Source organism: Petromyzon marinus, unplaced genomic scaffold (genome assembly GCF_048934315.1).
Source record: "Petromyzon marinus isolate PM22_M1 ecotype Great Lakes invasive population unplaced genomic scaffold, UKy_Petmar_22M1.pri1.0 PM_G_Scaffold_33, whole genome shotgun sequence".
Lineage (NCBI taxonomy): Eukaryota > Metazoa > Chordata > Hyperoartia > Petromyzontiformes > Petromyzontidae > Petromyzon > Petromyzon marinus.
Genome location: NW_027422906.1, coordinates 564,377 through 582,462, shown reverse-complemented (window position 1 = coordinate 582,462; position 18,086 = coordinate 564,377). Strand labels below are relative to the sequence as shown.

Below are 18,086 nucleotides of genomic sequence, written 5' to 3'. Positions count from 1 at the left end.
CTATGGTGCAGTGTTGAGTCTATGGGTAGTGTTGAGTCTATGGGTAGTGTTGAGTCTATGGTGTAGTGTTTGTCTATGGTGCAGTGTTGAGTCTATGGTTCAGTGTTGAGTCTATGGTGTAGTGTGAGTCTATAGTGCAGTGTTGAGTCTATGGTGCAGTGTTGAGTCTATGGTGCAGTGTTGAGTCTATGGGTAGTGTTGAGTCTATGGGTAGTGTTGAGTCTATGGTGTAGTGTTTGTCTATGGTGCAGTGTTGAGTCTATGGTTCAGTGTTGAGTCTATGGTGTAGTGTGAGTCTATGGTGCAGTGTTGAGTCTATGGTGCAGTGTTGAGTCTATGGTGCAGTGTTGAGTCTATGGGTAGTGTTGAGTCTATGGGTAGTGTTGAGTCTATGGTGTAGTGTTTGTCTATGGTGCAGTGTTGAGTCTATGGTTCAGTGTTGAGTCTATGGTGTAGTGTGAGTCTATGGTGCAGTGTTGAGTCTATGGTGCAGTGTTGAGTCTATGGTGCAGTGTTGAGTCTATGGGTAGTGTTGAGTCTATGGGTAGTGTTGAGTCTATGGTGTAGTGTTTGTCTATGGTGCAGTGTTGAGTCTATGGTGCAGTGTTGAGTCTATGGTGCAGTGTTGAGTCTATGGTGTAGTGTTGAGTCTATGGTACAGTGTTGAGTCTATGGTGGTGGTGACGGTGGTGCGTGTGGTGGTGGTGGTGGTGACGGCGGCGGTGGTCGCAGTGTATGCAGGTTGCAGGATGGCCTCGAGCGAGGGCAGCGTCGGACCGTGCCCCTGCCGCCGCTCTGCGTCCGGCGGCGGCGTCAGAGCCGCCGCCACGAACGACGCGGCCGCGGCCGTCGCCGCCGCCTTCAGCGACTTCGTCCGCGTGAGGTTTGGCGACGTCGACAGCTTCGGCGATTCCGACGGCGCCGACTGCAGCGACTCCGGCGGCGTCGCCTTCAGCGACAGGAGCGCCGACTGCGACGGTGTCGGCGTCCCCTACGGCGACATCATCGGCGACGTTGACGGCTTTGGCTTCGGCGACGTCAACAGCGCCGGCGACATGGACAGGATTGGCGACGACGATGACGACGATGGTGGTGGTGGTGGTGTTGAGTGCCGTGGCGGTCACGGCGGTGGTGAGCGCGGTGACGGTGGCCGTGGTGGTGCCGGATTGAACGAGGACTCTGACAGCTCCGTCCCCACAGTGCCGGAGAAGACGCGCAAACGGCAACACCAGAGGTACACTTACACACACACACACTTACACACTTACACACACACACACTTACACACACACACTTACGTACACACACCAACACACACTTACACACACACACTTACACACACTTACACACACACCAACACACACACACTTACACACGCACACTTACACACACTTACACACACTTACACACACACTTACAGACACGCTTACATACACTTACACACACACACTTACACACACACACTTACACACACTTACACACACACACTTACACACACACACTTACGTACACACACTTACACACACTTACACACACACACTTACACACACTTACACACACACACCAACACACACACTTACACACATACACTTACACACACTTACACTTACACACACTTCCACACACTTACACACACTTACACACACTTACATACACTTACGCACACTTACACACACTTACACACACACACTTACGTACACACACTTACACACACTTACACACACACACTTACACACACTTACACACACACACCAACACACACACTTACACACATACACTTACACACACTTACACACACTTACACACACTTACACACACACTTACATACACTTACGCACACTTACACACACTTACACACACACACTTACGTACACACACCAACACACACTTACACACACAAACTTACACACACTTACACACACACACTTACACACACACACACACTTACACACACACTTACAACAACAACAACAACAACCGCCATTCGCCACTAAGTGGCGGTGACGTCACCACGACGCTTGTGCCAGGCTATGTGCACCCTGAGGCCACGTGAAGTGTCGAACGCCCGCTGGCAGGAGGTCACGGGGCAGACCCAGGTGCCACGGGTCGACTGACTGAGATGACTGGCTGATGCACCACCTGTGCCCCCTACTGTGCCAACCTGCTGTGCTTTAGCCACCCGGCGCTCCGCTCGCTGTTGTGAGCGTCGCTCCTCCGCCCTCCGTTGTTGTTGGAGGGCGACTGCCTCCAACTGCCCAGTAGCATCCTTCACGAGCCTCCTCCACAGAGGCCGATCTTGACACCGCTGGTACCAGTCATCGGCAAGTCCACTCAGCTCCACGTCCTCCTGTACCACATCACTCCATCTCTTCTCTAGCCCGTGCCGCGCCCGCTTCGCCCCCTCAATCCGGCCAAACAAAAGCTGTTTCGGCATGCGGTGGCTGGGCATGCGGGCTACATGACCCAGCCATCGCAGCCTTGCCTGCCGGAGGAGCTCACCGATGGGACCCTGCCCAGATCTTTCAAGGATTTATGTGCTCCTCACACAATCCAGTCTGGTTAAACCCTGGATGGATCGTAGGCAGGGCAGCCTAAATGTTTCCAACCGGCGAAGATGTTCCATTAGGGGGGTCCACGTTTCGCAAGCGTAGAGAAGGGAGGGAATGACCGTGGCCGAGAAGACCTGAAGCTTAGTGCGGAGCGACAGACCAGGTAGCTTCCACACAGCGTTACGCAACCGATGAAAAGATATTGCCGCTCGACTGATTCGGAGTGAGACCTCTGCTGTTAAACTGGAGCCAGTCATAAGCACACTGCCCAGGTATGGGAAACTCTCCACTCTCTCCACAACTGCCCCATCACCGATTGGGAGTTGTGGGGGTGGAGTGTCCGATGGTACAAAATACCCAGGCAGGTGCTTAGTTTTGGTGGGGCTGATGGTAAGGCCCCACTTACACACACTTACACACACACTTACACACACTTACACACACACTTACATACACTAACGCACACTTACACACACTTACACACACACTTACGTACACACACCAACACACACTTACACACACAAACTTACACACACTTACACACACACACTTACACACACACACACACACTTACACACACACTTACACACACTTACACACACACTTACACACACTTACACACACACTTACATACACTTATGCACACTTACACACACTTACACACAACAACAACAACAACCGCCATTCGCCACTAAGTGGCGGTGACGTCACCACGACGCTTGTGCCAGGCTATGTGCACCCTGAGGCCACGTGAAGTGTCGAACGCCCGCTGGCAGGAGGTCACGGGGCAGACCCAGGTGCCACGGGTCGACTGACTGAGATGACTGGCTGATGCACCACCTGTGCCCCCTACTGTGCCAACCTGCTGTGCTTTAGCCACCCGGCGCTCCGCTCGCTGTTGTGAGCGTCGCTCCTCCGCCCTCCGTTGTTGTTGGAGGGCGACTGCCTCCAACTGCCCAGTAGCATCCTTCACGAGCCTCCTCCACAGAGGCCGATCTTGACACCGCTGGTACCAGTCATCGGCAAGTCCACTCAGCTCCACGTCCTCCTGTACCACATCACTCCATCTCTTCTCTAGCCCGTGCCGCGCCCGCTTAGCCCCCTCAATCCGGCCAAACAAAAGCTGTTTCGGCATGCGGTGGCTGGGCATGCGGGCTACATGACCCAGCCATCGCAGCCTTGCCTGCCGGAGGAGCTCACCGATGGGACCCTGCCCAGATCTTTCAAGGATTTGTGAGCTCCTCACACAATCCAGTCTGGTTAAACCCAGGATGGATCGTAGGCAGGCCAGCCTAAATGTTTCTAACCGGCAAAGATGTTCCATTAGGGGGGTCCACGTTTCGCAAGCGTAGAGAAGGGAGGGAATGACCGTGGCCGAGAAGACCTGAAGCTTAGTGCGGAGCGACAGACCAGGTAGCTTCCACACAGCGTTACGCAACCGATGAAAAGATATTGCCGCTCGACTGATTCGGAGTGAGACCTCTGCTGTTAAACTTAACACTTACACACACACACTTACGTACACACACCAACACACACTTACACACACACACTTACACACACTTACACACACACCAACACACACACACATACACTTACACACACTTACACACACTTACACACACACTTACACACACTTACGCACACTTACACACACTTACACACACACACTTACACACACACACTTACACACACACACTTACACACACATTCTCTGGTTCTTTCCAGAGAATGTGTGTGTACACACATCAGGCAAAGGGGGTCAGCCTCTAAAGGCAAACTGTTTATAAAGGTTGAAAATGGGCGTGGCCCAAGTGTCGTCAGCAGCATGGGCGGGGCAGTTTATGTTAATGTAGCCCAGGTGTCAGCAGCATGGGCGGGGCAGCTTATGTTAATGTGCCCAGGTGTCAGCAGGATAAGCGGGGCAGCTTATGTTAATGTAGCCCAACTGTCAGCAGCATGACACTTTGGGTGTCTTTGTGGGTGAGTGTCACTGTGGGTGTCACTGAGTGTCACTGTGGGTGTTACTGTGGGTGTCACTGTGGGTGTCACTGTGAGTGTCACTGTGAGTGTCACTGTGGGTGAGTGTCACTGTGAGTGTCACTGTGGATGAGTGTCACTGTGAGTGTCACTGTGGGTGTCACTGAGTGTCACTGTGGGTGAGTGTCACTGTGAGTGTCACTGTGGGTGTCACTGAGTGTCACTGTGGGTGTTACTGTGGGTGTCACTGTGGGTGTCACTGTGAGTGTCACTGTGGGTGAGTGTCACTGTGGGTGAGTGTCACTGTGAGTGTCACTGTGAGTGTCACTGTGAGTGTCACTGTGAGTGAGTGTCACTGTGGGTGAGTGTCACTGTGTATGAGTGTCACTGAGTGTCACTGTGAGTGTCACTGTGAGTGTCACTGTGGGTGAGTGTCACTGTGAGTGTCACTGTGAGTGTCACTGTGGGTGAGTGTCACTGTGGGTGAGTGTCACTGTGAGTGTCACTGTGGGTGAGTGTCACTGAGTGTCACTGTGGGTGAGTGTTACTGTGGGTGAGTGTCACTGTGTGTGAGTGTCACTGTGAGTGTCACTGTGAGTGTCACTGTGGGTGAGTGTCACTGTGAGTGTCACTGTGAGTGTCACTGTGGGTGAGTGTCACTGTGAGTGTCACTGTGAGTGTCACTGTGGGTGAGTGTCACTGTGGGTGAGTGTCACTGTGAGTGTCACTGTGGGTGAGTGTCACTGAGTGTCACTGTGGGTGAGTGTTACTGTGGGTGAGTGTCACTGTGTGTGAGTGTCACTGTGAGTGTCACTGTGAGTGTCACTGTGGGTGAGTGTCACTGTGAGTGTCACTGTGAGTGTCACTGTGGGTGAGTGTCACTGTGAGTGTCACTGTGGGTGAGTGTCACTGTGAGTGTCACTGTGGGTGAGTGTCACTGAGTGTCACTGTGGGTGAGTGTCACTGTGAGTGTCACTGTAGGTGAGTGTCACTGTGGGTGAGTGTCACTGTGTATGAGTGTCACTGAGTGTCACTGTGAGTGTCACTGTGAGTGTCACTGTGGATGAGTGTCACTGTGGGTGAGTGTCACTGTGAGTGTCATTGTGGGTGAGTGTCACTGTGAGTGTCACTGTGGGTGAGTGTCACTGAGTGTCACTGTGGATGAGTGTCACTGAGTGTCACTGTGGGTGAGTGTCACTGTGAGTGTCACTGTGGCTGAGTGTCACTGTGAGTGTCACTGTGAGTGTCACTGTGAGTGTTACTGTGAGTGTCACTGTGGGTGAGTGTCACTGTGAGTGTCACTGTGAGTGTCACTGTGACTGAGTGTCACTGAGTGTCACTGTGGCTGAGTGTCACTGTGAGTGTCACTGTGAGTGTCACTGTGGCTGAGTGTCACTGTGAGTGTCACTGTGAGTGTCACTGTGGCTGAGTGTCACTGTGAGTGTCACTGTGAGTGTCACTTTGAGTGTCACTGTGAGTGTCACTGTGAGTGTCACTGTGAGTGTCACTGTGGCTGAGTGTCACTGTGAGTGTCACTGAGTGTCACTGTGGCTGTGTCACTGTGAGTGTCACTGTGAGTGTCACTGTGGCTGAGTGTCACTGTGAGTGTCACTGTGAGTGTCACTGTGGCTGAGTGTCACTGTGAGTGTCACTGTGAGTGTCACTGTGGCTGAGTGTCACTGTGAGTGTCACTGTGAGTGTCACTGTGGCTGAGTGTCACTGTGAGTGTCACTGTGAGTGTCACTTTGAGTGTCACTGTGAGTGTTACTGTGAGTGTCACTGTAAGTGTCACTGTGAGTGTCACTGTGGCTGAGTGTCACTGTGAGTGTCACTGAGTGTCACTGTGGCTGTGTCACTGTGAGTGTCACTGTGAGTGTCACTGTGGCTGAGTGTCACTGTGGCTGAGTGTCACTGTGAGTGTCACTGTGAGTGTCACTGTGAGTGTCACTGTGAGTGTCACTGTGGCTAAGTGTCACTGTGAGTGTCACTGTGTCACTGTGAGTGTCACTGTGAGTGTCACTGTGAGTCTCACTGTCACCCTGGTTGTCCACAGCTCCGTCTCCGGCAGGAGGAAGAGAACGATGACTCAGATCACGCCGTCTGCAGCGTGCCCACAGGTGTGGGGGTGTGTGTGTGTGACCCTGTGTGTGTGTGACACTACGTGTGTGTGGGGGTGTGTGCGTGTGTGTGACCCTGTGTGTATGTGGGGGTGTGTTTGTGACCCTGGGTGTGTGTGGGGGTGTGTGCGGGTGTGTGTGACACTACGTGTGTGTGACCCTGTGTGTGTGTGTGTGGGTGGTTGTCTGTGTGTGTGTGACCCTGTGTGTGTGTTTGTGACCCTGCGTGGGTGTGTGTGACTGTGTGTGTGACCCTGTGTGTGTGACCCTGTGTGTGTGTGACCCTGTGTGTGTGTGGGGGTGTGTGTGTGTGACCCTGCCTGGCACAAGCGTCGTGGTGACATCACCGCCACTTAGTGGCGAATGGCGGTTGTTGTTGTTGTTGACCCTGTGTGTGTGTGTTTGTTAGATATATTTTGTCACGTGATTTTGTGGTAATTTATTTAAGGTGGAGGGGTTACCAGCCCCTCGCACCCATCCAGAGCCCCCATTTAGCCGCTGTGGTAGCTACAAACGCCTTGAGGGGAAAAGCCAATCGGAATTGGCCCTCCCCCCACAGCACTGTCCACGACAGCATTGCCCGTCCGGCACTACGAGGATGTAGGGGGTTGTCTCCTCGGCCACGGTCTTTCCCTCCCTTCTCTACGCTTGCGAAACGTGGACCCCCCTAACGGAACATCTTCGCCGGTTATAAACACTTAGGCTGGCCTGCCTACGATCCATCCTGGGTTTAACCTGGCTGGATTGTGTTAGGAGCTCACAAATCCTTTAAAAGATCTGGGCAAGGTCCCATCTGTGAGCTTCACCGGCAGGCAAGGCTGCGTTGGCTGGGTCATGTAGCCGCATGCCCAGCCACCGCATGCCCAAACAGCTTTTGTTCGGCCGGATCGAGGGGGCTAAACGGGCTCGGCACCTCCTGCCAGCGGGCGTTGGACACTTCACGTGGCCTCAAGGTGCACATAGCCTGGCACAAGCGTCGTGGTGACGTCACGTAGCCACGAAGTTATGTCGCCGCCACTTAGTGGCGAATGGCGGTTGTTGTGACCCTGTGGGTGTATGTGACTGTGTGTGTGTGGGGGTGTGTGGGTTGGTGCCTGTGTGTGTGACCCTGTGTGTGTGTGGGTTGGTGCCTGTGTGTGTGACCCTGTGTGTGTGTGTGGGTTGGTGCCTGTGTGTGTGACCCTGTGTGTGTGTGGGTGTGTGTGGGTTGGTGCCTGTGTGTGTGACCCTGTGTGTGTGTCTGTGTCTGTGTGGGGGTGTGTGTGACCCACCACGGTGGTGGTGGTGGTCGGGGTGGTGGTGGTGGTGATGGTGACGATAGTGGCGATGGTGGTGATGATATCGGTGGTGGCGATGCCGATGGTGGTGACGGTGGTGGCGATGGTGGTGGCGATGGCGGTAGTGGTCACACTGAGGAGCGCTGGGCACCAGCCCTCGTCTCTCTGCCTCCCACAGGTCCACTGCCGCCACTGTACGGGGGAGGCCGAGACGCCTGCACGTGGAAGAGGAGCTGGCGCCGGTGATGGTGGTGATGGTGGAAGTGGTGGTGGTGGTGGTGATGGTGGTGGTGGTGGTGGAAGTGGTGGTAGTGGTGGTGATGGTGGTAGTGGTGGTGGTGATGGTGGTGTTGGTGGTGGTGATGGTAGTAGTGGTGGTGCTGGTGGTAGTTGTGGTGCTGGTGGTGATGGTGGTGCTGGTGGTGGTGCTGGTGGTGATGGTGGTGGTGATGGTGGTGGTGGTGGTGGTGGTGATGGTGGTGGTGGTGGAAGTGGTGGTAGTGGTGGTGATGGTGGTAGTGGTGGTGGTGATGGTGGTGTTGGTGGTGGTGGTAGTGGTGGTGCTGGTGGTGGTGCTGGTGGTGATGGTGGGGGTGATGGTGGTGATGGTGGTGGTGCTGGTGGTGGTGCTGGTGGTGATGGTGGTGGTGGTGATGATGGTGGGGGTGATGGTGGTGATGGTGGTAGTGATGGTGTTGCTGGTGAGAAAATGGAGGAGGAGGAGGAGGAGGAGGAGGAAGAGGAGGAGGGTGAGGAGGAAGAGGTGAGGGTCAGGACGCACACACTCACCCACGTGTGTGTGTGTAGGTGTGTGAGTGTGTAGGTGTGTGAGTATGTAGGTGTGTGTGTGTGTAGGTGTTTGTGTGTAGGTGTGTGAGTGTGTAGGTGTTTGTGTGTGTGTGGTGTGTAGGTGTTTGTGTGTATGTGTGTGTGTGTGGTGTGGTTTAACTCGTGGTTTCGTGGACCCCCCTAATGGAACATCTTCGCCGGTTAGAAACATTTAGGCTGGCCTGCCTACGATCCATCCTGGGTTTAACCAGACTGGATTGTGTGAGGAGCTCACAAATCCTTGAAAGATCTGGACAAAGTCCCATCGGTGAGCTCCTCCGGCGGGCAAGGCTGCGATTGCTGGGTCATGTAAGCCCGCATGCCCAGCCAACGCATGCCGAAACAGCTTTTGTTCGGCTGGATTGAGGGGGCTAAGCGGGCGCGGCTCGGGCTAGAGAAGAGATGGAGTGATGTAGTACAGGAGGACGTGGAGCTGAGTGGACTTGCCGATGACTGGTACCAGCGGTGTCAAGATCGGCCTCTGTGGAGGAGGCTCGTGAAGGATGCTACTGGGCAGTTGGAGGTAGTCGCCCTCCAACAACAACGGAGGGCGGAGGAGCGACGCTCACAACAACGAGCGGAGTGCCGGGTGGCTAAAGCACAGCAGGTTGGCACAGTAGGGGGCACAGGTGGTGCATCAGCCAGTCATCTCAGTCAGTTGACCTGTGGCACCTGGGTCTGCCCCGTGACCTCCTGCCAGTGGGCATTCGCCACTTCACGTGGCCTCAGGGTGCACATAGCTTGGCACAAGCGTCGTGGTCATGTCACCACCACTTAGTGGCGAATGGCGGTTGTTGTTGTGTGGTGTGGGAAGCTGTAAGCCCCAGGCTACTTTGGGCTCGCCTTCCCATCAACCAGAGGCGAGGAGTGGTGGTCGTGGTTACTTAAGCCCCCACCGAAGACGGACATCTTTTGGGAGGATGCAGGCAAGGTCGATGAGTCAGATGCCTTCTATGACCTCCTGTAACAGGTGCTGGCTAAAGTGGCCCCTCGGGATAGAGTCGTCTTGTTTGGTGACTTCAATGCCCGAGTTGGTCATGATGCTGGCAACTGGTCTGGGGTGATTGGAAGGCATGGACCAGATCAGCTCAATAACAACGGTAGGAGGCTGCTATTTTTGTGGAGCCCATGGGCTTGTAATTACCAACATGCTGTTCCGGCATCGGCGCATCCACACAACATCATGGATGCATGCCGGGTCCAAGCAAGAACATCTGCTGGACTACATAGTGACAGAACAGCGGATGCGGGCCGATGTCCTTCATACCAGGACCTACCGTGGAGCTGATCTGCCGACTGACCATCGACTTGTCATCTGTAAGATGCGCCTGCCATTCTTCCACTCCGGTGGTGGGTGTACACCCAGGACCCCATTTCAACCTAAGGCGGCCTGGTCTCAACTAGTTGATGAAAGTTGCAAGCGAGAATTTCATCATCGCTTGCGGCTGGGGTTGGCATCGTCCCTCACTCCTCCAGATGTCGAGGGTAAATGGGCGAGGTTTAGGACTGTGACTCATGCAGCTGCAATGGCTGCTTTGGGTACGTGGTCCACACCTCCTCAGAGACCCTGGCTGACAGAGGACAAGTTCAGGCTGGCTGAGAAAAAGCGACAGGCCCACTCTCATTGTCTACAGCATTCCACGTCAGAGAATGAGGAGGCTGGCCGCAGCCTTCTCTCGGAGGTTCGGAGAACTGTGAGGCGCTGCAAGGATGGGTGGTGCTCGTGGGTTTTTGAGGAGATGGAATCTGCCTCAATGGCCCGTGATCACAAATCGCTCTTTAATTCCATCAAAAAGTAACCTGCAGCGGCACACCTATTACCATCATTAGGGGAAAAAAACGGTGATCCAATCTCCAACCCCCAGGAACAGGTTTTCAGATTTGCTGAGCATTTCTGTGAGGTCCTGGGGAAGGTGAAATCCCTCGGCCTGGAAAACATCATGGGACAAAGTGGGGATGACCCTGCTGAGGCTGAGGTGCCGCAAATATTGGAAGCAGAAGTCACCCCCTGTGAGTGGCTGGCTGAGGTGCCATCTGTTGAGGAAGTACTGAAGGCGATCCAGAGCCTGAGACCAGGAAAGGCACCGGGCAGAGATGATCTCCCAAGCGAAATGCTGAGGGATGGTGGCATTTGTGCATAGACTGCCCTACATGACATCATAACAACAGTCTGGACCACTGGATGGGTTCTGCAGGATTTGAAGGATGCCCTGGTGGTCCCCCACTTTGTAGTAAGGGGACCGCACAGACTGTAACAACGACAGGGGCATATCACTCCTCAGTGTGCCTGGAAAGGTCCTGACAAGAATTATTTAACATCGCTTTGCCAGGCACGCTGAGGAGAGGCTTGCAGAGCTCCAATGTGGTTTTAGGAAAGGGCGTTGCTGCACAGATGCCATATTTTCTTTCCGTCTGCTAAAGCAGAGGTGTAGGGAATTCCAGCAAGACCTACATCTCTGCTTTATTGACCTGGTCAAGGCCTATGATACCATCAGTAGGCCTGGCTCTGGGTTGGTCTTCGTGCTTTTGGAGTCCCTGACCCGCTGCTCACGATCATTAAGGACCTTCAAGATAGTGAGCGGGCCTGGGTAAATTTACGTGGCCGGGAGTCGGATCCATTCCCTGCTCACTTTGGGGTGCGAGAGGGATGTCATTTGGCTTCGACATTATTTAACATCTATTTCGACCACATAATTCGCGAAGCCTTCAATAGCTATACCGGAGGAATTTTCATCTGGTACAGATACAATGGGAGGCTGATCGATGCCCGGGTGGCTCCCTATTGCTCAACCATGTTATGTATGCCGATGATCTGGTAATTACTGCTTACTCAGCGGAGGAGTTGGAGGCGCTGCTGCTGAAACTGGAGCTTGCCACTAAGAGGTGAGGACTTACCATCAGCCCCACTAAAACTATGCACCTGCCAGGGTATTTTGTACCATCGGGCACTCAACCCCCACAACCCAATTGGTGATAGGGCAGTTGTGGAGAGAGTGGAGAGTTTCCCATACCCGACCAGTGTGCTCATGACCGGCTCCGGTTAAACAGCAGCGGTCTCCAAATCAGTTGAGCGGCATTATCTTTTAATAGGTTGCGTAACGCTGTGTGGAAGCTACCTGGTCTGTCGCTCCGCACGAAGCTTCGGGTCTTCTCAGCCACGGTCATTCTCTCCCTTCTCTATGCTTGCGAAACGTGGTCCCCCCTAATGGAACATCTTTGCCAGTTAGAAACATTTAGACTGGCCTGCCTATGATCCATCCTGGGTTTAACTAGGCTGGGTTGTGTGAGGAGCTCACTTATCCTTGAAATTTCTGGACAAAGCCCCATCGGTGAGCTCCTCCGGTAGGCAAGGCTGCGTTGGCTGGGTCATGTAGCCTGCATGCACAGCCACCGCATGCCCAAACAGCTTTTGTTTGTCCGGTTCGAGGGGGCTAACCGGGCGATGCACGGGCTAGAGAAGAGATTGATTGATGTGGTACAGGAGGATGATGAGCTCCAACAACAACGCTCACAACAAAGCGGAGCGCTGGGTTGGCTAAAGCACAGCAAGTTGGCACAGTAGGGGGCACAGGTGGTGCATCAGCCAGTCATCTCAGTCAGTCGACCCGTGGCACCTGGGTCTGCCCTGTGACTTCCTGTCAGCGGGCGTTCGACACTTCACGTGGCTTCAACGTGCACATAGCCTGGCACAAGCGTCGTGGTGATGTCACCGCCACTTAATGTTGTTGTTGAGTTGTAGGTGTGCAGATGTTTGTGTCTATGTGTGTGTGAGTGTATAGGTGTTTGTGTGTGAGTGTGTATGGGTCTCGGAGTCTCTGGGTCTCTGTGTGAGTGTGGATCTCGGTGAGCTTTTTGTGTGAGTCTCTGGGTGTCTGTGTGAGTCTCTGTGTCAGTCTATGGGTGTCTGCATGAGTCTCTGTGGCAGTCTATGGGTGTCTGTGTGAGTCTATAGGTGTCTGCGTGAGTATGTCAGTCTATGGGTGTTTGTGTGAGTCTATGGGTGTCTGTGTGAGTCTCTGTGTAAGTCTATGGGTGTCTGTGTGAGTCTCTATGTCAGTCTATGGGGGTTTGTGTGAGTATATGGGTGTCTATTTGAGTCTCTATGTCAGTCTATGGGTGTTTGTGTAAGTCTATGGGTGTTTGTGTCAGTCTATGTGTGAGTCTATGGGTGTTTGTTTGTCTATGGGTGTTTGTGTGAGTCTCTGTGTCAGTCTATGGGTGTTTATGTGAGTCTATGGGTGTTTGTGTGAGTCTCTGTGTGAGTCTGTGGGTCTCTGTGTGAGTCTATGGGTGTTGGTGTGAGTCTATGGGTGTTTGTGTGAGTCTCTGTGTGAGTCTGTGGGTCTCTGTGTGAGTCTATGGGTGTTTGTGTGAGTCTATGGGTGTCTGTGTGAGTCTCTGTGTGAGTCTATGGGTGTTTGTGTGAGTCTCTGTGTGAGTCTATGGGTGTTTGTGTGAGTCTATGGGTGTTTGTGTGAGTCTCTGTGTGAGTCTGTGGGTCTCTGTGTGAGTCTATGGGTGTTTGTGTGAGTCTCTGTGTGAGTCTATGAGTGTTTGTGTGTCTATGGGTGTTTGTGTGAGTCTATGGGTGTCTGTGTGAGTCTCTGTGTGAGTCTCTGTGTGAGTCTCTGGGTGAGTCGATGGGCCTCCGTAGCAGGTGAGGTAGACAACATATTCTAGCCACTGTCTCATTGTCACCTCTCCTCCGCCCCCCTTCCCAGGTGCTGCGTGGCAACCACAGCCTTGGTGAGTAGCACCGTAACTATACACTACACTATACACTACACTATACACTACACTATACACTACACTATACACTACACTACTATACACTACACTATACACGACACTATACACTACACTATACACTACACTATACACTATATACTACACTACACACTACACTATACACTACACTATATACTACACTACACACTACACTATACACTACACTATACACTACTATACACTACACTATACACTACACTATACACTACACTATACACTACACTATACACTACACTATACACTACTATACACTACACTATACACTACTATACACTACACTATACACTACTACACTATACACTATACACTACACTATACACTACACTATACACTACATTACACTATACACTACACTATACACTACTACAATACACTCTACACTACTATACACTACACTATACACTACACTATACACTACTACACTACACTATACACTACACTATACACTACACTATACACTACACTATACACTACACTATACACTACTACATTATACACTACACTCTACACTACACTATACATTACACTACACTATACACTACACTATACACTACACTATACACTACTACACTACACTATACACTACACTCTGCACTACTATATACTACACTATACACTACGCTATACACTACTACACTATACACTACACTATACACTACTACACTACATATACACTACACTATACACTACACTATACACTACTACACTATACACTACACTATACATTACACTATACATTACACTACACTATACACTACACTATACACTACACTATACACTACTACACTACACTATACACTACACTATACACTACTATATACTACACTATACACTACACTATACACTACACTCTACACTATACACTACACTATACATTACACTACACTATACACTACACTATACACTACTACACTATACACTACACTATACACTACTACACTACACTGTCTAACTGGAGGTGTTGTGTCTGACCCCCACCCGTGTCTAACTGGAGGTGTTGTGTCTTCCCACCAACCCCCGTGTCTAACTGGAGGTGTTGTGTCTGACCCCCCTGTGTCTAACTGGAGGTGTTGTGTCTGACTCCCACCCCCCGTGTCTAACTGGTGGTGTTGTGTCTGACCCCCCTCCGTGTCTAACTGGAGGTGTTGTGTCTGACCACCAACCCCCGTGTCTAACTGGAGGTGTTGTGTCTGACCCCCCTGTGTCTAACTGGAGGTGTTGTGTCTGACTCCCACCCCCCGTGTCTAACTGGAGGTGTTGTGTCTGACCCCACCCCCCGTGTCTAACTGGAGGTGTTGTGTCTGACCCCGTGTCTAACTGGTGGTGTTGTGTTTGACCCCCCCCGTGTCTAACTGGAGGTGTTGTGTCTGACCCTACCCCCGTGTCTAACTGAAGGTGTTGTGTCTGACCACCAACCCCCGTGTCTAACTGGAGGTGTTGTGTCTGACCCCCACCCCCCCCCCCTGTCTAACTGGAGGTGTTGTGTCTTACTCCCACCCCCCGTGTCTAACTGGAGGTATTGTGTCTGACTCCCACCCTCCGTGTCTAACTGGAGGTGTTGTGTCTGACTCCCACCCCCTGTGTCTAACTGGAGGTGTTGTGTCTGCCCCCACCCCCCGTGTCTAACTGGTGGTGTTGTGTCTGAACCCACTCCCCGTGTCTAACTGGAGGTGTTGTGTCTGACCCCCCGTGTCTAACTGGTGGTGTTGTGTCTGACCCCCACCCCCCATGTCTAACTGGAGGTGTTGCGTCTGACCCACCCCCCGTGTCTAACTGGAGGTGTTGTGTCTGACCACCAACCCCCGTGTCTAACTGGAGGTGTTGTGTCTGACCCCCTCGTGTCTAACTGGAGGTGTTGTGTCTGACCCCCCCGTGTCTAACTGGAGGTGTTGTGTCTGACTCCCACCCCCCTTGTCTAACTGAAGACACCCAGAGGCTGCGTCTGATGCTGTCTTTGCCACAACCAAGTACCAGCGGTGGTAACCACAGCGGCAACGAGGTGAAGACGGCCTAGCCCTGTGTCTGTGTGTCTGTGTGTGTGTGTGTCTGTGTGTGTGTCTGTCTGTGTGTCTGTGTGTGTGTGTGTCTGTCTGTGTGTCTGTGTATCTGTGTGTGTGTGTCTGTGTGTGTGTGTCTGTGTGTGTGTGTGTGTCTGTGTGTGTCTGTGTATGTCTGTGTGTGTGTCTGTGTGTGTCTGTGTGTCTGTGTGTGTGTGTCTGTGTGTGTGTCTGTGTGTGTGTCTATGTGTGTGTGTGTCTGTGTGTGTGTGTCTGTGTGTGTGTCTGTGTGTGTGTGTCTGTGTGTGTGTCTGTGTGTGTGTCTGTGTGTGTGTCTATGTGTGTGTGTCTGTGTGTGTGTGTCTGTGTGTGTGTCTGTGTGTGTGTGTGTCTGCTGAGACTGGAGCGTGCCACTAAGAGGTGGGGCCTTACCATCAGCCCCACCAAAACTAAGCACCTGCCTGGGTATTTTGTACCATCGGACACTCCACCCCCACAACTCCCAATCGGTGATGGGGCAGTTGTGGAGAGAGTGGAGAGTTTCCCATACCTGGGCAGTGTGCTTATGACTGGCTCCAGTTTAACAGCAGAGGTCTCACTCCGAATCAGTCGAGCGGCAATATCTTTTCATCGGTTGCGTAACGCTGTGTGGAAGCTACCTGGTCTGTCGCTCCGCACTAAGCTTCAGGTCTTCTCGGCCACGGTCATTCCCTCCCTTCTCTACGCTTGCGAAACGTGGACCCCCCTAATGGAACATCTTCGCCGGTTAGAAACATTTAGGCTGGCCTGCCTACGATCCATCCTGGGTTTAACCAGACTGGATTGTGTGAGGAGCTCACAAATCCTTGAAAGATCTGGGCAGGGTCCCATCGGTGAGCTCCTCCGGCAGGCAAGGCTGCGATGGCTGGGTCATGTAGCCCGCATGCCCAGCCACCGCATGCCGAAACAGCTTTTGTTTGGCCGGATTGAGGGGGCTAAGCGGGCGCGGCACGGGCTAGAGAAGAGATGGAGTGATGTGGTACAGGAGGACGTGGAGCTGAGTGGACTTGCCGATGACTGGTACCAGCGGTGTCAAGATCGGCCTCTGTGGAGGAGGCTCGTGAAGGATGCTACTGGGCAGTTGGAGGCAGTCGCCCTCCAACAACAACGGAGGGCGGAGGAGCGACGCTCACAACAGCGAGCGGAGCGCCGGGTGGCTAAAGCACAGCAGGTTGGCACAGTAGGGGGCACAGGTGGTACATCAGCCAGTCATCTCAGTCAGTCGACCCGTGGCACCTGGGTCTGCCCCGTGACCACCTGCCAGCGGGCGTTCGACACTTCACGTGGCCTCAGGGTGCACATAGCCTGGCACAAGCGTCGTGGTGACGTCACCGCCACTTAGTGGCGAATGGCGGTTGTTGTTGTTGTGTCTGTGTGTGTGTGTCTGTGTGTGTGTCTGTCTGTGTCTGTGTGTGTCTGTGTATTTGTGTCTGTGTGTGTCTGTGTGTGTGTGTCTGTGTGTCTGTGTGTGTGTCTGTGTGTGTGTGTCTGTGTGTCTGTGTGTGTGTGTCTGTGTGTGTCTGTGTGTGTGATCCCAAGTTCGATTCCCGCTCGCTCACAGCCATCAACACCATCAGTGACAGCCATTTTTAGAATCGGTCCTGGGCCTCCCCTAGGTCGACTCAGCCTCAAATGAGTACCTGGTGCGATGTGTAGTCAACATCGCTAGCACTGGGGAGACAAAGGCGGCCGGGCGTGGTGCTGGCCACCCACCCCCTCGTGTGCCATTCCGGCCTTCATAGGTGCTGCTCGCTAACAGCACTTGCCCCTACAGCCTGTTCCAGGCTACACGGGGGATCTGTGTCTTTATATGTACGTACATACGTACCGCTGGTGACGATGGTCACGGTGGTGATCACGATGGTGATGATGATGACGATGATGATGGTGATAGTGGTGGTGATGATGATGATGATGGTGGTGATGATGATGACGATAATGACGATGATGATAATGATGACGATAATGGTGGTGATGATGATGATGACGAAGATGATGACGATGATGATAATGATGATGATGATAATGGTGGTGATGATGATGGTGATAATGGTGGTGATGATGCCGATGATAATGGTGGTGATGATGATGACGATAATGGTGATGATGACGATGATGATGATGGTGGTGGTGATGATGATGACGACGATGATGACGATGATGATAATGATGACGATGATAATGGTGGTGATGATGATGGTGATAATGGTGGTGATGATGACGATGATGATGATGGTGGTGATGATGATGACGATAATGGTGATGATGACGATGATGATGATGGTGGTGATGATGATGACGAAGATGATGACGATGATAATGATGACGATAATGGTGGTGATGATGATGGTGATAATGGTGGTGATGATGACGATGATGATGATGGTGGTGATGATGATGACGATAATGACGATGATAATGATGACGATGATAATGGTGGTGATGATGATGACGAAGATGATGACGATGATGATAATGATGACGATGATAATGGTGGTGATGATGATGATG

The 18,086-nt window shown here is 52.5% G+C and overlaps 1 protein-coding gene across 1 annotated transcript; it reads left to right on the top strand.

Moving 5' to 3' along the window:
• Positions 1-743: 743 nt before the first annotated feature.
• LOC142915628 (uncharacterized) lies at positions 744-15,553 on the top strand. Its single transcript, XM_076061350.1, has 4 exons — positions 744-1,234; positions 6,583-6,646; positions 8,102-8,435; positions 15,465-15,553. Exons 1-4 carry the CDS (start codon positions 750-752, stop codon positions 15,551-15,553), a joined length of 972 nt encoding a protein of 323 aa, XP_075917465.1. The 5' UTR covers positions 744-749.
• Positions 15,554-18,086: the final 2,533 nt, after the last annotated feature.